General features: G+C 35.0%; 1 protein-coding gene across 1 annotated transcript in view; it reads right to left on the reverse strand.

The window, feature by feature from the left end:
* Nucleotides 1-1,874: 1,874 nt before the first annotated feature.
* Nucleotides 1,875-22,868, reverse strand: part of Mitf (transcription factor Mitf) — a 96,051-nt gene continuing 75,057 nt past the window's right edge. Inside the window, 4 exon segments of the mRNA XM_018460601.1 lie at nucleotides 1,875-2,125; nucleotides 2,128-2,227; nucleotides 9,092-9,368; nucleotides 19,966-20,041. Of these exon segments, the coding sequence (XP_018316103.1) occupies nucleotides 2,007-2,125; nucleotides 2,128-2,227; nucleotides 9,092-9,368; nucleotides 19,966-20,041 (572 nt within the window). The 3' untranslated portion in view covers nucleotides 1,875-2,006.

Raw genomic sequence — 22,868 nt, forward strand, 5'->3', positions numbered from 1 at the left:
CCAAAGTTTGTATTAACTTCAGTATAAAATAAATTGCGGTCACTGATGATCCTTCGATACGTCGTATGTAATAAAGAAAGGCCACATCAATTAAAAGTTAAAAATACGAATTTATACAAAATTTTAAAGTTTGGTGCAAAGATGGTTATAGGTCATTAATAAATCCCTATATGTACGTGAATAAGGAATCTTGATATTGCTTTTTTTTACACATACGTATACGCGTTGTAATACTGAAATCGAAGGGTGTATTTCCGAAAATATCTTCTTCGACTCTTTTTATGAAGGCACTTGGATATTATTGCTACGTTTAATAAATCGAAGATTAAATCGAACCTTAAGGCGCTGCAGTCAATATTCCACTTCTTCATTTCGCAGTTGGAATATTTTTCGCGCGTAATGGAGCTTACTCCTGAAATTCATTCTTAACTATTCTCAAGTTGTCTTCTTAGCAGACTTCATATTTCATAACTTTATATAACTTTACCAAAAGCAACATTATACCGTGCGATTGTACATTTCACCGATTTCGAAGATATCGGGAGAAAATCTCGGAAAATCTTTTATTAAAAATGTTCCATATTGGAATTCTATCTTCTCGGCACGTTTCGTGAACACGCTCGCAACTTATGAAAATAATTTCTCGACGATTAAGTAATATCATATAGTGAACTACTATTATAGCTAGCACTTTTACGAGTAAGTCGTTCTCGTCCTTCGTCAATGATCCCGAAGTCATCGTCCGAGCGATGTAACGTGATATCGCTGATGGGACGACAGCAACTCGCGCGAACGTTTAGGCTCGTCTTGAAGCGCAGCAGGAGCGCGTCCTTCGTGACACTGACATAATATATAATGCACGTTAAGACGTCACGCATTCCATCCGTGTAACGGCCAGCCGTTCGTAGAATCGTGACAGGGAGCCCTCCGTTCCTCGCAATTGGAACGACCCTGAACTACTCTTCATCGTCGTCCGACAATGACGACTTTCACCGCCACTTGAAGAGACCCCGAAGTCGGCCGGCCCGACCGACCGAAAACGCCCGATGTCTTGCCTCTTGAGTTCTTATCGTCGACCCGAGAAACGTCCGTCCGATCGTACTCAATCTCCCAAGGACGCAAAACGCGAACTTGACACATTCTCGTCGCAGCAATTTTCTCTATGGCCTTCTCGGTGGTTTCCCAGCTTGAAACGATCTCCGAAAGTGCTACCCATGGTTAATAAAGAGATATTCAAACCGGTCATTAATGATACATTAGATGACCGGGGGACGGGGGGGGGAGTAATATTGCAACAGTAATCGCTAGATATATTCTTGATGATTTATGGGGACCAAATGTTGTGATAATTGGCAGGTTTGCAAGGTCTGATGAGTATATATTTGCAATCGATGGTGTGCCGACTATTGTGACATCCCCATGGGAACATTTTAACCGTGGTTTCCAGTCTTCTAGTTAATCGTCTATATAATTATCTTTATTTATATTGGACCAAGTCGTCGGAATTCAAAAGGATTATCAATATTTCTTTCTCAAAAATTGCCTAATGGACCGATTTGTAACATTCGAAACGATTCCTTTTAATTCTCTCCACGGCAAGCAACATCCAGCCCACGCCTATTTTTCTTCATTTCCTTTGCCGATCCTCCTTCCCGACCGTAAGTCGATGACTAGTTTTAGATAAATCTGCATCAGAGCGCGGTGACTCCAATAAAATCCAATTGACGCCGCGAGTGAATTCTCTTTTCGTCCCTCCATGATGAGGATCTACGACGTCGCAACAGCCTGCTGCCTTTAAGTCGCATTTCGCACATCACATCCTGTGCCATTTCTTTCTCTTTCTCTTTCGCACATTACGTCCTATACCATTCCTCTCTTTTTCTCTTTCATACAAATCTAAATCGATCACCTTGGTCGAGCGAACGATCGGAAAATATCCAACGCGACCAAGTTTCGAGAGTCGACTTCGATCACCCGCGAGGCTGATGGACAACGGTGGTTTTCAACTACGCGACGATGTCCATGTCGGACGAGGAGTTCGACGTGGTCACCGCCAGGCTACCGAGGGTGTCTTCGTCGGTTAAGCCATGGTGACAGCCGGTCGCAGGTGGGCTCAACGGCGGCAATCGCCACTGTGCACGGGGCCGCTGGTGTCGTCCTCCATGAGGTCCTCGAAATGCGACATGCTCAGACTCGTCGCTTCCTCCGTCACCGTCAGATCCGGCATCTACGGCAGAAAAAACATTCGACGTCCTGTAAAACGTACCGTCCACGAGTGCCAACTCGAACTTGGATAATCGGGCCTGAACTTGGATGGGATGCGAGGCGTGACAGGGAAGATGAGAGTCCGATGAGTATTTCCGAATGCGAGATCCATTAGGAAAGTATATAGAAACGGATACGCTGGAAATCTATTATAAAAATAGGGATGTTTGGACTGTCACACAATCTTTCATGAAAGAGTGCAGGATCAGATGTGCCGATGAAATCATCACAAGTGAAAGCGGAAATAGATAATGCGTTTATATTTGATCACATTCGTCATTGATTAATAATATGAGATGCGGAAGATGAGTTTACGTGTATGTGAACAATATTGAACGTTTATTGCTATTTATTTGTGTACATATATGACAGGATATGATGAGATTTGTGATAAAATGAGCGATAAATGTAGAGAATCTCAATCGAAAGCTGTTAGATAAAAATATTCAAAGGTGGAAAAAGTTCGGTATTTGTTTAATTAAGCAATCAGTCTTAAAAACGTAAGATACACAGTGATAGAAAAATGTACTAACTTTCAATAAATATTTGTTAGAATAGTACTAGCTGAACATTTATTAAATGTAAACATGTTTATTTGGTACAAAAATAATTAATTTTATTTAATTATATCATTTTTTATTTAGTAAATATTTATTTACGATAAATGTTAAATATTCAAACGAACTTTTATTAAAAAGTGCATTTTTTCTCAGAGTAATAAATAAGAAAATTAAATATGTTGATAAGATGTAGTTTTCAATAAAACTCCTTACAGAAAGCCAATTTACTACTGGTCTGTTTAATATTGGAAATATTATTTACTTTAAGTATTAAAAATCTTTTTTTTTCGGCTGGAATCTGATTCTTTCTTGACGCAAACGAAATTTCATTCCTATTTTTATTCAAATTTCAATTTTTATTAAATAAAGGTTTTAACATTTAAGTTAAACTATTTTGTAATGTAATAAAGGTATTGAAAAAAGTGATCCTGAATTTTTTTTTAATCTTAGAACAGTAAGTAGAACAATAAAAAGAACTTGAACTGGACAAAAAGACCCAGATTGCAGACAGAGAGAGTAAAAATATGATTCCAGATGAAAAGTTAAAAGTGAATAAGTGTTTTTAATACTTAAAATATGTAATGAATCACTATTATACCTTTCAGTATTAAATTTCTGTAAGGGACAATAAAAAGAATTAGAAAACATAAGATTGATCACTCCCTTTCGACTTCAAATGATTTGAGAAATTAAATATTTGATATTATCAGAGCTTAACCGTCTACATTATCTCTGTACACTATCGAAGTAAGCTGATTGAAGCTGTTTCTCTGCCAGGCGCAGTTAACTCCGGTGGTAACTTTGTGAAGTCACAGACGGGTCGGCTTACTAGAACCAGAATTAATTTCCAATCGCATTTCAGGCGCAAACGACTGTGATTCAATTCGCCTGCCGTTATATTATCGATGCAACTAATTCGTCGGATTACTTGCCGGTCTTTGCCGAGAATTTGTATGAATTATGTACGACGAAGCTCACTCGTATTGCACCGTATAATACCAAATAAAAGAAACTACAGGACAAAATTAAATTTAGTACATTTGTAAAACACGTTTCTTGAAGATTTTTATAAATTGATTCATATAATTTCTATAATAAATCGGCCGTGACTGACACTAGTTTAAATTTGAAAAATCGATTTTATCAAATGCGGTAGAGAGCGTGACGTTATTTTTTAATTTTTTAATATATACATCTTATATACACATATATACAGGAAAGGTGGTACAATTGGGGAAGTAATTTCATATGTAAAAAGTATGTAAGTCAACAATATAGAAGAAAATTTTTTTGTTATAGAGCTCTGTTTTTGAAAAAATTGGGTTTGAATATACATTAAATATGCGTGTTACTTACCACAACCTACTTACAATTAGTTTGTCCAATCTGACTATTCACCGTTATTTCTATATCAGTCTGGATTTGGTATATTTCAAAATAATGCAATAAATTTAAATAATATATTTATTTTACTAATTAAAAAATTATTGAAAATGTCTCTACAAAAAAATTTATTCTACATTTCGACTTTTACAGGAACAGCTTCACCCTATATGATTATTAAAGATGCCTCGAAATTGAGCTAAAATACCAAATTCGTATGTCTTTTATCTCTTAGTATACATACAATAATTTTCCGATTCTTTATTACACACCATGGATCATTCGGTGTCCTAGATTAATTTTCAACACTTCTACAAGTAAATAGTTTTACAAAAATATACAAAAATTATTAAGTGATTCTTACATACGTATATACTTTAACATTTTTTAAAAGTATTTGTATTGTGTATTGCCTAATAAAAAGGAAAGAATAGAGATTATTATTTAAGTGTTACTAATATTTAAAAAAAAGAAATTGTGCAGGACACGGATGATCCAATCGTGTGATGATGACTCAATAATTAATTAAAGGTAAATTTAATTAATTATTATTTATATATATTTTACTGACCAAGACGTGTCTAATTCTCATCAACCTTCTATCAAATTATTATTTTTTTTTTTAATTTGACAGTATCCTATATTAATCTTTTGTTAATTTCTATAAATTCGGAGATTAATGGGACACAATTTTGCAGGAAGAGAAAGCTGCAGAATGTATTTCTTATCTGTTTTAATAATACAGATCTCTGGTTTGGCGACCACGTTTCGTGTAATTTCATATTTGACGCGGTATTCCGCGAAGTGATCGCAAGCACCTATTTACATAACCGCCGTGTACTCGAACGGCGCGGAGGGCGTTAAATTTGCATGAAAAAATGCCGCAACGTGCTATTGCGCAACGCGGTTTCTGACGTTACAGCTCATTCGGCGATTATCCTTTGTCTCGACGTCGGAGTGGCGCGCAGCCGTGTTCTTCTCGCGAAAATATACGCGCCGAGATGCGAGATAAAAGGTATAAGTCTCGCGTGAGGTAGCTGCACGTACGATAAGAGGCAGACGGGACGATAAGGACTGCGCACCCGCGGACGTACGCACGATGCCGGTGGTAAAAGTAAATATTTTGTATGACATTCAGGCGCGTACGGATTTAACGCGTGCAATTACGTTTTTACAATTATACAATCTCGGAACGGAGCATTGCATAAATCCTTTGCGTATACAGTGCCTTCTCTAGCTGAAATAATTCATCGCCGAAGTAAGAACCACTTTTCGCAAACTGTAACGTTTTGTTTCAACATAAAATAACGAATTGAGAGTAAGAAGTCTGAATATACACTCCAGGTTAAAAGTTTGGAAACACCTTCTAAAAATTGGTATTTTTAGAACTACTTGCTTAAATATCCAGAATAATAAAATTTTTTAACAATAATTCTTCGTTCGTAAATTATCTATGCTTGATTTATTGAGTCTAGTAATAACATCTCTATTTATACACTCCAAATCGAAAGTTTGGAAACATTTTCTAAAAATTGATATTTTCTAAATTATTCAAATATCCATAATAATATGCTTTTTTAATAATAATTTTTCAGATCCAATAACAGTTACTGGATCTAAATAATTATTATTTTATATAACTTTTAACAAAATAACTTTCGGCTTGAAGTGTCAGAAGTGTTATAAGCAGACTTAATAAATCAAGTACTTAAATAATTCACACGAATAAGTACATTGCTCGACGGATTAGTGAAATCGTTGCCAGTTTAGAGATATATAATCCATTCACTATATTTTATGTATTATTATTTCAAAATATACATATTCTATCCTTGCGTTTTTTCTGAAAATAATTCATCGTTATCTAAGGCACATTTGTACGACATCGTTTACATTTTGCGTAAGATAAATCGAGGGACGAAATTAACGTTAAAGCAAACCGGTGCGACGGTTAAGTGTCGTGGTAAAATTCCTCTGTGCACAATACGCGAGACACTTCTCTCGCTTCAGTCGGAACTCGTCGCGCGAATCGCGGTGCGGGACGTTATCAATGTTTAAATTTCTCTAACCGCGAGGAAGCTGCTTGTCAGACTACTTACTCCCCGACGGAACTTTATCTCGAACAATAATTCAACTCATCCTTCTCTCGGTACGTCATCTCGTGTCTCCTTCGTTATCTAGCGCGTCGCAGTGTGCGACTCCGAATATTTCCAAAAGTGCGACGAACGCGAACATAAATTATAATAACGTCAATGCATATCATTCTTTTCTACGTGCTATCACATATAAAATGAATAGAATTGGTGCACACGATGCAATAAGTTAAAGTGAAATAAATATATGTTTGTCTCACTTCAATTTATTTTACATCGTGTGCACCAGTTCACAGAGAGTGCAGGAATAAAAAAACAGACTTATTAAAAGTTTTGCGGATATGGGCGGACGTCAGTTGCGCTGCTGTCAGTAACGGATGTAATAAAAATGTTAATATCTTCTCTTTCTCTCTGTCCATATTCCCTTGACGACATGGCCTCTTTAAGAGGCCCAAATCTGTCAAAGATCTGTCGTCGTCGAAGCGCGTCGTTATTAGGACTTGAAGAGTTCTTAATCGCATCACGAAGCTGCGCATGTCAAACCTCGTATGTATGTGCGCGACCTTATCTGGTCCACTAATTCAACGATAACTTTTGCCGTGCTCATCTCACAAAATATCTCCGTCATCGGGCGTCCTAAAGAGCGACGGTGACGGCGATCAACGCCGACGGCTATCTCCCAAAAATTCGCCTTCTTCGCTCGGAGCGAAATCGTAATGACAAGCAAAACAAACTAGAGCGATTTATAAGAAGATCAGACTGCGATAAGTCGCAATTCATTATTCGGAACATAATCCATTGTCGATATACATAGAATTGGCAGATGGGATGTCAGTTGCTATGTATATATCGAAAAATTAACACTTTGAATAATAACGAAGCAAGAAAAAATAGTCAGCCTCTTTTTTAAATGGAAATTATAATAATTACAATAAAATAATTAAATTAAATTAATATAATTATAATAAAAATACTTATTTTTATTTTTATTACAATTATAATAAAAACAGTTTTTATTATATAATTGTGATAGAAAAGTCCGCCTTTTTGTGGGAATTATTGCAATTATCTTACTCAAAGTGTGAAACTGTACGTGCACGTGTAAAATTGAAAATTTGCATAATGCTCACGTGAGATGCTACAAATTGTCACGTTCAAGTGCGAACGAAAATTTCGAAAGGTGTCTACAAGACTCATGGTGTCCCGCAATCGCTTCGTCATCAAGAGATCGAACCGATCGAACGGTGCTTGAGAGGTCGTCATTGAATGAAAGTCGCTCGAGGCGCGGCAAGAGACGATACGTCAATTGTACGTAAATGAGAAAATATTTTTCATTATGCAAACATACGGACGGCTTTGTATCGATCTCCGGTTGCATAATAAAATCGTTACCATCGCTGTCAAAAGACGGCATTACCTCGTGTGCGCACTCGTGTACGAGAATATCGATAAACGAGTACGAGAAAGAGAGATCGCGAGTGAAGTAAGCAAACAGCTACTCGCCTTCGTCTTTCTTTCTCTCTCAGAACAGATGCACGCATTACGAAACTACTCTGGCGAACGAGCGGAAGGTTTATTCAGATCAAGGATCGAATCGACCGTTACATTTGATGCCGTTGCTATAGCATCGAAAATCAATTGCGCGACTGTCGCATTAAGATTAAATGACTCGCTGTTACGAAACTATACTTAATAAGACTGACTGAAATTAATAAACTGAAATTAATAAACGATATTATTCGTATATAATCGCATATTAAGAGGAAAAATTTCCTCTCTACTTGAAAAATAATTCGCTTGTTATTTGCTTACTAAACGTTACGTAACATACAAAAATATTAAAAATATTAACGCTTACAAAAAAAACAAAAAATGTGATAAAAATATATAAAATATATAAAAAATATATAAATTATAATATATGTATAAAAGAAAATATCATACTCATGAAACATTAACAAAATTTATTTAACCCTGACTACCATGTCATCCATATATGAGTGATGTGTATAATTCGCAAGCATCTCGTTATTCATTTGTTGATGACGATTTTATTTACTAAAATGATTTTTTTATTAAGCATTTAAAACATCAAAGGGCGGTTGTTCCATCTTCTGATAAACTTAATACTTTATCTAATAGATAAACAAAAGAGTAAAAGAGTCAATCTGGGTTGTTCCACCATTCGGTAAACTTCAGTTGTCTTAGCCCCGTTTTCACAATTTATGGTTACTTAAAGATTAAAGATTACTAAGAAATTCATAAATGAATTTCATTAATGAATCTCTTGGTAACCTTCAATTAATTCAATTTAGTTAATCACATACACTGAAAACGGGTCATACACTCTTACTTTCTCATGCTCTTATTCTTTTATAAACTCTTTTGTTTATCCAGATAAATTACCACATAGTTTATTCGAAGATGGAACAATCAACTCTAAAAGAGTAAGAGAGTAAGTTGAAGTTTATCGAAAGGTGAAACAACTCAGCCTCTAAAAACGATATAATTTATACTAATATATTAAGAAAACAAATGAAGTATTAAAACAGTAAAATCAAACAAAACAATGTATTTATTAAATTCAATGCCGAAATAAAGTGTTGAACATGATTTATTGTTAAAGGATAGCGGATAAAAGGAAACGAATCTGCAAACGCAAATGCAAATAAATTATTACGGAAGTTAAACATAAAACTTGCATGATATGAATAGAAAGATGCAATGATCTAATTCGAAGCAGCGGATATAACGAGATGTGGACCGGATAGGAAAGGATTTTATACTTACCTTTCGTTGCTCGAGTTTACTCCTCGAAAAGGTGTTAAGCATGGCGGAAGTAGACGCCCAGTTAAAGTCGGTAACCGGAAGACCGTGTGCTTTCGCTTGCAGCTCGAGCTCCTGCACGCGCAGAAGTAATCTGCGATTCTGATGCTCCAATTGTTTATGCCTGTGCTCGTTCTGCTTCATCCTCGTAAGCTCGTTTTTCAACAGTTTTATATACTCCACCGACGACTTGAGAATTGTACCTTTGTTCGGTCTAACGTCCCTAACAATCTCATAATATCTGCAAAAAAAGAACCAAACGACGTCATTTCATGTTGCAACATTTATATAAATTTAAGGGAAAACTATAAACGCCATATATATATATGTACTCTAAAAATATGGGTGTTAGATTTAACACCATGGATTTGAAACTATAATGTTAAATCCCCATATTCATGGTGCTAAATCCATACATTATGTTAGTATTTATATCAACATCAAATAGTGAGAATTATATAAACACTTCGTGATGTTAAATTCATACTAATATTGTTTAAAGTGTACACACACATCTGTTTTTATACGAACATTGTCATTTTAGTTTTTCGAATTTAATTAATTAGCCTTTTAGCATATTTCTTCAATAATTTTACATACAGGGTCATCGAAAAGTATCGGACCCCCCTAATATCTTCAGTTAGAATGCATTTTGAAGAAAATGTCCAATAGCAAAGTTGTATGGTTTCAAGCGAGGAGTAAGATGATGACCTTGACTTTGATCTTGACCATGTCCTTTAAGGTCATTTCAAGGTCAACCTTATTTTTTTAAATGGAACCCCCTACATTTTATTGCATATTTTTATAGCTTATCTCGAGAGCTTTCCAAAACACTATAATAAAACATTTTTTCATTAAGTACTTTTTGAGTTATAAAGGTTTGAAGTTAACAATTTTTTGACACAAAATGTAAATCTTGTAAAATATTATTTAGTTTTCAGTAATCATAACCTTAATACTTTTGTGCGCGGAATAATGAGACCAATTAAATGGTTAAATGTTTAAAGAAAATACATTAATCAAAAAGTGTCGGATCCCCCTAATATTTTCAGTAAGAATTGTTAACTTCAAACCTTTATAACTCAAAAAGTACTTAATGAAAAAATGTTTTATTATAGTGTTTTGGAAAGCTCTCGAGATAAGCTATAAAAATATGCAATAAAATGTAGGGGGTTCCATTTAAAAAAATAAGGTTGACCTTGAAATGACCTTAAAGGACATGGTCAAGATCAAAGTCAAGGTCATCATCTTACTCCTCGCTTGAAACCATACAACTTTGCTATTGGACATTTTCTCCAAAATGCATTCTAACTGAAGATATTAGGGGGCTCCGATACTTTTCGATGACCCTGTATATAATATATAAAATTAATTCATCTTTCGTTCACTTATCTTAGAATTTACGTTTCAAGGTTACATTATTTTTATATTTTTTTGTTTTCTTATTCATGAATTATATTATTTTAATATTAAAAAACGTTAAATATATCGATATAAATTAAGCAGATTTTTTAGACTCAGCGTCAATAATTGTTTTACAGGTTTTGTCGTCAGTTCCGAAGGATAAATTAATGTCAAACTGTATAATTTATTAATAAAAGACGAATAATTTTTACTCAAGATGTTTCAATCAATAAAATATGTATTTTGTATTCTTAACGTTCTTGCAATCTTCTTTACACCTATCGTCAGTAACATCGAAGGGTTGTAACATGCATGCGATTCCTCGGTACAGGTTGTATAAAGAACAGTCATAAGAGAGATTCGTGAGAGCGTTGAGCTCACGTTTTCAATTTTCTCCTCTCAGAAAAACATAAAAAGATGATGACGCCCCTAGTAAAAGGGAGACTGTTGGAAAAGGGCCACCAGGGTATTTGAAACCCCAGACGTCGCGATTATTATTTCGTCAGAACCGTGTTTGAGATAGGGTGTTTCGTCAGGAGATTCCCAAAGTTCCTCAACCGACCGTAATACGACTGATATTACCGTCTGTCAGAATCCCGGCCGCCATCGTCGTTTCGAGGGCCGCCTTCGAGATGGAATTCCGCGCGGGAGTTCACGCGGAATATCAGACGGACGGGGACCGATATCTCGACGAGGGACGCAAGCAACGAAGTCCCGAAGAATCTCCATAACATGCGCCGCGTTCTTGTACTCTTCGCACTTTTTCCTTTTTTTTCTCTTCTTTTTTTCTTTCCCGGCACACCCCTTGTGTCTCGCGCCTTCGCAGATACGGCGATTTGTCGTTAACCTGGAGAATTTCTCACTGTGGCGCTTTCAAAAAATTCATGAGGAGCATTCTGCATATGCAGAAACGAGAAGCAGAAGATAGCATCTTGGAGGTGTCTCCTTGCTCGCAAGAGACATTCGCGATGATCCAGCGCGGACAATCTCGCAACGCCAGTGTGAGGAATGTTCGGCGAGCGGCTCGCGAATAAAAACGTAAGAGCAAGAAAAATTTAGGATTGCCAGAGAAAGTGCGCATTTCTTTAGAAACACGTAATATTTGACACTGGACGGCGTCAGAAATGGCTTGAAAAATGTAGCATACCGTGTTCTCGTTCACTTTGCACATAAATTTCGAACGTTGAATGTATATTAAAGTGGATACAGACTTGTTGTGTATCAATGCAATGATATAACTCGGTGTATCTTTACATACGCAGTTGAAAAATTCCTATAAAATGCAACACATTTTATATGTTCTAATAATGTTCTAAAAATATGTTAATTTAATACATGTAAAAATTGACAGAAAAAAATGTAACACCTTGACATAATTTAGAAATAATAATTGTGAAAGTATATTTCTTCAAGAAAATTAATATATAATAAATAAAATTAACACTAATTTTTTATTCACTTATTTTAGAATTTAAACATTATGTAAAAGTTAACATATAAAACGTTACATTTTGATACAATTTAGATCCAAATTGTAGAAACACATTTTTTAAATAAAATAAATTTAAAATAAAATTAACACTTATAATATAATATGTTAAATTAACACACATTTATTTATCTTAAAATTTGTTTTGAAACCACATTATTTTTGTTATTCGTTCATTTATATAAATTGTATTATTTTAACACTAAGAAATGTTAAATATTAATTTAACATAAAATACTCAACATAACATAATCATATTATATTAAAATAACACTCGAGTATAGAGTTAGAAACAAATTTTAATAAGGACCAGTTTTAACACAGATACAAAATGATTTTTACTGTGTTTACATTATTAAAACACAATTTTGATATGAAACGATGATACTATATACAGATACGCAACAAGTCTGTATCAACTTTTACGGAATATGTGGTGCGAGTCATATCACATAAAAATGTCGAGATTGGAAAAAGAAAGTATAGATTGTATAATGCAGCCGCAGGTAGCGTTTTTTTCTCGAAAACAAAATAGTATTGTTCGTAGATGATCAATAACATGTTCAAGAGATAAGATATATCTGATAAGGTACAGATATTATCTGTAAACTATGTAATTTTTGCGATAATACAAATCAGTATTTGTAATTAAACTTATACAGCTGGAAAAAATTAGATTATCTAAAAATTAGATTATCTTTCACAGATATGCCATTCCGATATGATCATTAATCACGCTTTTTTTGACATTGATATCGATAGCTCATTTGCGTCGTCAATCTTATGTGTCGTGCCGTGACAAATATTCGAAGGGTTAGCGAAAACCATTGACGCGACGCGACGCAAGACCAATATGAAATTTCTCGTAACGGACACCAAAGATTTGCCGTGAGAGTTCTTCGTCGTGATTTAAATATTCCCATGCGAAACTCGGGAACAACACTCACGGATTTTCGTCGTTACTCACACTTTTTTCCCTTCACGCCGCGCAGCCGTTGATTTACGACGAAATCGTTTCGTCAATTTATCGCCCGAAAAATCGCAAGTTGCCGGCATTTGCAAAGGAGAAAGCCTATGATAAGGTGGCATTCGTCATGTCTCGGCGACACATCCATCCTTCGTGGACTCCACGATGAATACTCCCTCGAGAAACCATAATCCTCCGCTTTATCTTGCGAGAAAAGAAGGATTGAACCATGATGCGAGTATTGCACCCTTAAACGCAATCAAAAAGTGCTATCAAAATCCTGAGGATATGGGAGGAAAACTAAGACAACAACCTGCGTACTTTCGCAAGTCTGTTTTTTGCAAAAAAATCTTCAAATTAATTTAACACAAATAAAAACGACGATCGTAATAATACACAAGAAAATAAAGTATCAAATAAAAGTTTTTTTAACTTGTGGAAATTATTTAGTCTCGAAACTTATACTCATACACAGTAAAAAGCATTTTGTATTTGTGTTAAAACAAGTTTCTGTTAAATCTTTGTGTTGAATTTTTAACAATTTTTAACTGATATTCAATATTTCTTAACGTTAAAATAATATAATTTATGAACAAATAATAATACAGTAACGTAATAATAATATAGTTTTAAAACATAAATTCCAAGATAAATAAATAAAATGCGTGTTAATTTAACTTACTATATATATAAAAGTATTAATTTTATTAAAGAATATTTCCAAATTGTGTCAGTGTTACATTTTTATATTAATTTTTATATAAAATTTGTATTACTTTCTAACAAATTTATCTTGTGTTAAATTAATACAAAAATTTGAATGGATCATTTGGGTGAAATGTGTTAAATTTAACACAAATTTTCCAATCGCGTAAAGCACATTTTAAAACAATTTAAAATAAAGCTACAGAACATGAAATATAATAGTAAATTACAAAGCAGCATAACTACAAATAATTAATAATTATCTACTGTTTTATGCTTTGCGGTAAAATGGTCCACGTTTCTTGTAACAGCGCAAATGCTCTCGTGATGCTGCTAATAATTTACATTACCTCGACAAAACTGTAATTAAATTCACGCGCGATCGCGGATCGCGAATGGGCGCGTCGCTGCATGACTCGCGAGATTTTGCGCCTGCCGAGCAAACTCCGAAATCAAACAGCCGCTGGTATATTGCATAAAACATCACTTTTCCACGTGAGGCGTCGTCATGTTCCATACAACTTCGCGACGAGCGAATTTGTGGCCCTGAGGGTTCGCGTACTTCGACCCGCGAGCTGCGTTTCTCCGTAAACACGATTACTACACCGAATTCGATGTTTTATTAATTTTACCTAAGAGAAAAGCGCGCTTATATTTTTCAACAGTGAATTTACTGAATTGTTCACGATTTACGGATTTTCTGGATTCAACGGGAATTCTGTTGCCGTGTTTCCAGTTAATGCGAGTTAACATTCCGAATCGCTACATGTAGTTTCCACAAAACCAATGCGGGTTTTGCCAACTTTTGCTACCGAACACTTATAATTGGATCCATTGTACAACCACGATAACTTTTTAATCAATAAATTTTAATGCAAGATACTTTTTCTATATTCTCATACTATACATAGCTGCCTTGCTTCAAAAGTGACACAACTCAAAAAATTAAGTTTCCTAGAAAAAGCGAAAAGTTACTTTTTACTTAACAGAAAATTATAAAGTAATCAAGTAATATAGGCAGGTTGTCCGGAAATTAGTGCATCATAATATCATAGCAAAATATCTCGTTAACTATTGCGAAAATTGCAAAATGGTAGACTCAGACTTTTCGACTCAGTTTAGTCCGCTCTATCTTACTATGATATTCTGATGCGCTAGTTTTCGGACATCCTGTATATAGAAAAATATATTTTTAACATGATCAAATGTCATTTTTATCATTTTGATTTCATAACTCTTAAAACACTACTCTTTTTGAGTTTTAATGATTTTTACGACCTTTTTTTAAATTACTCTTTTTGAATTGTAACGATTTCGACGATATTTTGAAAAACTATCCTTTTTAAGTTGTAACAATTTCGATAATTTTTAATAAAATTAAGTTAGTTTATTTTTGATGATTGATACGTAGTGTTTATTTGACTCATTCATGATAACAGTTTCAAAATAAAGCTTTTTAAGTTGTGTCACTTTTGATTGACACGCTTAAGAAACGCTATCTATCATATAGCTAATTAATCTTCATTTATTTGTGTTGACATCAAAAGCAGCCTTCATATGTTGGATAAACGCCGAATGTAGGTATGGCAAAAATGTAGGCCATTATTTAGTTAGCTAAAGAACTGTTTCAACATAGCGTCGTGCAAGTTCGTAGATTCAATTACCGTTTCATTATTGTTAAGGAGCATGCGATCGAATAGTTAAACATTCCGCGTTTCGTCAGAGATGGAGTGACATCGGCAGCGCGTTTCAGGCCTCCTTCACGACTCCTAGTCGCGCGCGGTTTTCGTACTTGCACGCGCGTCGGAAACGAGTTTGCACGATGAACAATAAACAGCCAAGTGCATCGACGGGGGTTTCTCTCCATCGCTCGCCTTAATGAGGAACGACGTAAGGAGCGTGAGGGTGGCGAGGATTCGGGGCGTTTCATAGGAAACGAGGACTATTCCGAAACTTGAACGCGATGAACGGAGACACTAGCACCGGAGGAAGGGACGAAGAGAAATCTGTGCCGTGTTTGCCGGTGTCTTTAGAACCAGGGCTCTACTTCGTTATCGCAGGCGCGCTATCGCGCCGAGTTTACCCGCGTTCTGCTTGATATCGTTCCCAGCCAAAGCCGAAACTAAAACCCTACAGGAGAAAGACGTTACAGAGAAGACGCCTAGACACTTACAAGAAGTTCTAACGCGCGTTATTACTGACATTTATTCTCCCTTCCTTACTGGATACGATTAATACGAACAAATTTTGTCAGCCGCGACTTTGAGAAAAATAAAACTAAATTTTCCCACAATTGTGCAGTTATTTTTATTGCATATATGTATAGTTAAATATATGTCTAAAGAATAAAATTTTATATTTAAGAATTAGTCTTGGCCATAAATATGAATGAGTTACTTCAATTTTTTTACATAATATAATATTTGTGCTACTTTGTAACATTATACTCATCTTGTGTTAAAAATTAACACAAAAATTTGTATGAACAGTTATTTAGAAAACGTGAAATATGTTAAATGTAAAACTGCGTTATTTTTTATGAAATACAATGAAAATTAATAATAATTGACAATCTGTAATTAAGAGTTGGATTTCTAACATGTTTTATGTTATTTACAATAAAAAGATTATAAATTCATTGAATTATCTCTATCTTGATTAAAAATATTTGTTTTATATCCGCTTGATTCATATCAAATTTTTTTCAAGTAAACTCGCACCCATGAAGAAAATTGTGCAATATGTATGTACTTGATACACGGTTGACAATTTATCTTTATCACTCGCGATAGGCCCCGAAGCATTATCACACGTTTGCAGCGACTGCACGCCATTGTCTTATCGATGTAATGAGCGTCATTAGATAAAAGGCGCTTGGTGAATCGAGGACGTATGTGCGTACTAATGTTGCACGCAATGCACAGATGCGTGGACAATGCGGTTCGAATATACACGCGAGACCAGAATGTCAATCGGGAAATTTAAAATGCGCGTTAAATGCAATTCCAGAGAGGCATTGAAACGGAGTATAAATTATCGCTGACAAACACAATCGAGGTAAAGCCGCATTAATTCAACTTTCATCAGTTTCATCTCGTCAGCTCCGAAATATCGAGAGAGAAATTCGAGACGTGGAACACGTTAATCCCAAAGCGTGCTCGCGTTATCGCATCTATCAGTGACGTGTCGAAAAATATGATGGGAATATGACGGCAGATAAAGAACGCACGCCATCCTGCACGCTTCTCCTTCATCGGGCGCAAATAACGTAAATTACAATATGTTAAATCAATAATTATGAACAACGAATTTTGCGTCTCTCTTCGCGCGAAGAGTTTGCGTGAAAAACGTTGGTAACAAAAATGAAGAATTATATTTTAAATAAAGGATTTTTAGTAATTAGTCAATTTCCTCAGTGTTGATTATAATATCTCTCCATAAATTTTTACTTCCTTCTAAAGTTAATCAAAATTATAGACGATAACGCAGACGATAATTTTAACATGGAAGTCGATACAATTAAAAAAAAATCATATTGCTCCCTTACTTCAAAAATGACAACCAGAAAAACACGCGACTGTCGAATTATACTAATGAATTATTACGAATGAGTTAGGTAAATTTTACTCTATCAACCATAAAAAATAAACTAACTTATGACATTATAAAAATAAGTAAAAAGTAAAAGTAACTAACGTAAAAGTAAGTAATCGAAAGTGACTAACTAACTTAATTTCATAAAATATTTTGCAAATCGTAAAGAAGAATGATTTTTTTAAATTGTCAAAATCGTCACAACTTAAAAAGGCTGTTTTTTAAGGATTGTGAAACTAAAATGACAAAAATGACATTTAATTACGTTAAGAATATATTATTTTGACCGATATTATTTTGTTAGCCAACAATTTTCTGTCAAGTTAAAAAAAAGTTTTTCCATTTTCTAGAAAATTTAATAGTGACGACTCAAAACGATCTAATTTTTTTATTATTGGTTGCGAAATCAAAGTCAATACATTTTTATCTTATTTGTCAAAGTAAATACATTTTTATCATTGCATAAAGATTTCGTATCGTTAATAAAGTTGAATATTACACAATTAACATTAGCCACGAACTAGTTTGTTCGGATTTTTCCATAGTTTTTCGTGAATCGATATTCAAAGAAATGAGGAGCACAAGAGAAGAGGCTGCCGAACCCGAAAGAAGGAGTTTTTAAGTTCGTCGGATGTTGACGCAGACAAATGGATCGATCGTCGGATTGATAAATGAACGACGGATCCATTCGGCTATTCTATGCAAAAGGGTCGCTCGTTAATACGTCCATCGTGTGTCGAAGAAGTCTCGAGAAGATTCGTGTCAGGGATCATGTCCGAAACAGGTCAGACACGAACTGATCGTCGACATAGAATCCCGTGAAAAATAACGGCAAAGAAAACAAACGTCTCTTCCATCACCGATGCGATGCATGACTAACAATAAGAAGAAACATTTTTGCTCGAAATACTCATTTGAGATAATTTGCACCGCAATGCATTTTTTGCCTAAAAGTTATTAACTCGTTATCAAAAAAGGTTTTTGTAATTTTGCAAATAAAACTTGCAAATAATTAGAAATAGAAAGAATAGAATAATAGAATTTTGTTCTAAACTCTAAACTCTAAACTATCAATTAGGTTTATTTTATAATTATTATAAATAAATTTCATCAGTCAATTATACATTACGGCCACGGTTGCCAGGTCCCGAGCACTGTACGGCTGGGGCCCGAAGGTTCGTGCGCTAGAGATTTCATATTTCGACTGGAGACCGGCCGATTGTTTCATTAAAAAAAAAGAAAGAAAAAAGAAAAAGGCACAGGGTTTAATTCGTGTTTTGCGACCACTGTTATAGACTTTCTTTTTGTTATTAATATTTGACCAACATAAAGTATCAACACAATCACAGAGACCTTCTTATTATTATTACAAGATTTATACATACAGTACGAACACAATTACAAACTTTTTTATTATTCGTAAAATAACATAAACTGCGAACATAATCGCAGACTTTTTTATTACTTTCCACGTAATTTAAATATGTAATTAATAAATACCCCACGTGAACGAAAAACTGGAGATTTTTACCGTCTGCTGGAGAACTGCAGATTGATCCTAAAAACTGGAGTCTCCAGTTGAAATCTGGAGACCTGGCAACCGATTACGGCTAGTATTACGGTTTGGAAAAAGCAAAATTTGATTTAACAAGCCGAAGATTTAGCAAGCTGAAGATTTTACAGTTAAATAAATCCCTTCAAACATAAATGTCGAACGATATAGATAAGATTTTTTATGAGGCTACAACTCAATAGAATGGCGAATAATTAATGTATTGAATAATACATATGCTTAAATTAAAATTATCTCCTATCGTAACGAAATCAACATCGCAAAAAGAAAAACTGAAGTGCCACGATTATACGATGTTAAATATTAAATATTAAAATACTATGCATAATAAATCGTATTTGTTTCTTTTAACATTAACGGATATTTACATTAATCATAGTTGAATAAAACACTCGGAAACAATTAAATTACACTAAATTCCATTTTTACAGTATATTCAAGAAAATATATCATTTTCTAAAATGTGTTTCCTAAATTTAAATATCAAAGAAAAATTTTTCGAGTTAGAATGCGCGAAGTGCCATAAAAGATTAATTTTTGTAATGTACCTTATGTAGGATACAAGAACGCGTATGTCCGGCATTGTCGGAACGTGCAGTAACATGAGGAATAAACAACAAACTTGGTGTTTTTTAATCTCGTCTCCTCATATTTCTGGTTCGCGGCGTTATTCTTCCTTCGCATTTGCGTTCATTCACTGAGTTGAAGGACATCCTAAAACGAGAAAGCGTGGCGCTTTGCGCGGCAGGGTGAACGGGAAACAAAGCTGAAGTAAAGGAAGAAAGAACGAGCAGCCGTGGGGAGCCAGCGAGAAAGGAGGAAAAGCGAAGGAAAGAAGGATGGAAGGGACGAAGAATGGACTTCCGGTGAAAGCCTCTCGTCTCGAGCACCTGACCTGGACTAACTCGTCGTAAAGGGTCACGAACAGGAAATAATGGTCCGTGGGGAATGTGCAAAAGGCAAAGGCAAAGAATAAGAGGACTACGAGGAACGGGGTGGCGATGGCCAGAGGTGGAACGAGAGAGGAAGCGAGCGTGTGACGTGGAACAAGGAAGAAGCGAAGAAGAAGTAGGAGAAGTGGTGAAAGAAAAGAGATTCGTACTCACGGGTCATTGGTCTTGGGCAGGAGGGTGCCGAGCTCCTTGATCCTGTCGTTGATGTTGAAACGCCGCCGTCGTTCAACTGAAAACGGAAATTGTGCACATCAATCATGGCTCGCTCACGACAGATGAGATAGATAGATAGATAGATAGATCGTCTGTTAATTCGTCTGCTAAATGGTGCGACTCAGCGTGTGAGAACGACTCGTCTTGAATGATTCGAGTTTTTGATTCGAAGGCATTCGCCTCGTGTTTATTAAAGAATTGGTCTGGTTACCTAACGTATCAGATGAGAAATCTTATCAGATCTGAATGGAGGATACTAATTGCCACAATCGGCTATTATTAAGGTTGAAAATCAAATATTTATATGATGATAATACTGTAGAAATTATTTTAGATAAGTTTGTGGAATAATAAAATTTTTTGTCACATGGTTAAAAAATTTGTTTTAAATTTAATACATCTAACGTGTCTCACAAATGGTACATCTAAAGAACCTCACATTATTAATTATATAGAAAATTAGGTCCTCCGAAAGTTAATTTTTACATATAACTTATAATGTAATGAATGAAACATATCAAGTAGCAGATTGAAATATCTCAAGTAGCAGATTGAAGTTATTTGCATTTTTGTCATGAAAGATCGTTCTCTAGTAAATAAGATCTGAATACGAATATGGCCTTAAAAATTGTCTCTCATGTAAGGTTTCTAAAAAAAGAAGAATTCACCTCTCAAAAATGTCTTTTTTATCATTTTCATAAATTTATAACGCATAAACCAGATGCTCCAGCAACTTTAGAAAGGTCTAACACTAAAGTTTGGACTTTTATCTTTCCAAAAAAGTCGAAAAATTGGAAGTGCAATTACGCGGAAGCCATATTCATTCAGATTGCACTAAATTACCCCTGGCAGCCATATTGGATCTACCATTTCAAATTTTTGAAATCTAACTTCAGATTCGCAATCAACGACCCAAAAAACATAAAATTGCAAGATTTCACAGGAATCCATTAGGTAGAAAAAAATATGCCCCTCAAAGGGGTTATAATTGTTCACTTGCTCATAAATTATGTTATTTTAATAAATATTGAATATCGATTTAACACAAAACTTTCAAATAACACAATCATATTATGTTAAATTAACATTTCGGTATGTTAAAAATTTAATATAAAAATTTTAACAAAGATCGATTTTAACATAAGTACAAAATGCTTTTTACTGTGTAATAACGAAAAAGAATTTTCGTTTCTTTTTTAGTTATAATTCTAATAGAAAAAAGATGGCAAAGATATAGATTTTACCTCTATTTCCTTAGACGCTACGCTCTATAAATCTACCTACGGACTATTACAATATTCTCCTTGAATTTACAACCACTTGACACGATTGGAAGCAAACGCGGTATCCTTCGATTGCTCGATCGTAATAAATTATGTCGTTGTCGTCCTGAACGCGCGTGCGAATTGTCGAGGGTCAAATCGCCCCGTCTCTCGATATATCCGAAGTATCGTTGTCTCGTATCGAAGTTATTCGGGAAAGCATATCGCGCTTTCCGGAGGATATAGCGTATCTCCCCTGCGGAAAGACTACGAACCGGATCGTCCTATCGCTGGCACGTGACCCCGTTCTCGATCGATTATTCCGGCCAGGTATCTCTCGAACGGAGGTGCGAGAGGTCAACCCGCTTGGCTATCGGTGAACAGTGCCGATATCGCGATTGTAAGGGGGATAAGCTACCGGAAAAGTAAATTTGTCAAAGTGCGTATCGGACAGAAACATCACTACCTATGAATGACATAAATGAAACATACGGAACGATGAAAATAAAAGATATGGAATGGTCGATTAATTTTCTTTTGCTTTTTTATCCGTCAAAAATCAATAAATATATTTTATTTCCATTGGAATTAATCGACTCCGGATGCGAAGAATCGTAGATCGAAAGCAAAAGTTAACGGAAAACGAACAAAATATTTCACTCTTTATAAGTAGTAAATTACAAACCAAGATAATAAACTAATTTCCAGTTTGTCAATAATCTTATACAAGTAAATCAAGAAAGTAAATTCTTAGAGCTCTTGTTACTCTTTTTATGTTTTTCATTTTTTGTTATCCAAAACAAGATACTTCTGAAGGTACAAAAAGTGGATAAGAAATTATATTTATTATATTTAAGAAATTACAATTAAGAGAGAGACTTCAATTTTGAAATTCTGAATTTTGATCTTTGAGAAACAAAGAAAACATTGAATTAAAAGACTCCTCCGAGATAAAATTTTTAAGCTACAAGAAAATATTCTGACTTTGTGGAAGTCAAATATAGTTAAGGAAAAATCGATTCCAAATAAGATCTACATCCAATTCTGAAGCACTTCAAAGTGCATCACAGATCTACGTCATGCTAAACTAAATTCTGCAAATTGCTGATTCATACAGAGACAAATATTTGTAAACAGAACGATAGAACAGGGCTATAAAGGATACAAGATCGAGGAGATTCGCACGCGCGCAAAGAGATGAAGGAGCAGCCTTGAAAACTTTAAGGAAGTTGTAACTTCCTTTCTCGAATTCGATTCGCCTCGGGGGAGAGAAAGAGAAAAAGAAGCAGAGAGCGAGAAGTGGAGGAATGACGGAGAGAAGAGTGGGCATCAATGAGGACGGGAGGGAATTTCCTCTGATCCAGCTGATTAGATTACGATAGTTAATTCAGAGGAGCGTGAGGCAGAATGAAAAATCGATGTGGATGAGGACGGGACAAACGATGGCGATGAAGATCGAACCTACCCGATTCTGTCGGGAAGATGCGCGAACCTATGCTTTTCACTCGGAATCAAGAGACACGCCTTCCTAATCGACGACGACGAGTCTCATCAATCAGCCAACCCCGGTTTCCGGAAGGA

Source organism: Mycetomoellerius zeteki, unplaced genomic scaffold (assembly GCF_001594055.1).
Source record: "Mycetomoellerius zeteki isolate Tzet28-1 unplaced genomic scaffold, Tzet1.0 scaffold95, whole genome shotgun sequence".
Lineage (NCBI taxonomy): Eukaryota > Metazoa > Arthropoda > Insecta > Hymenoptera > Formicidae > Mycetomoellerius > Mycetomoellerius zeteki.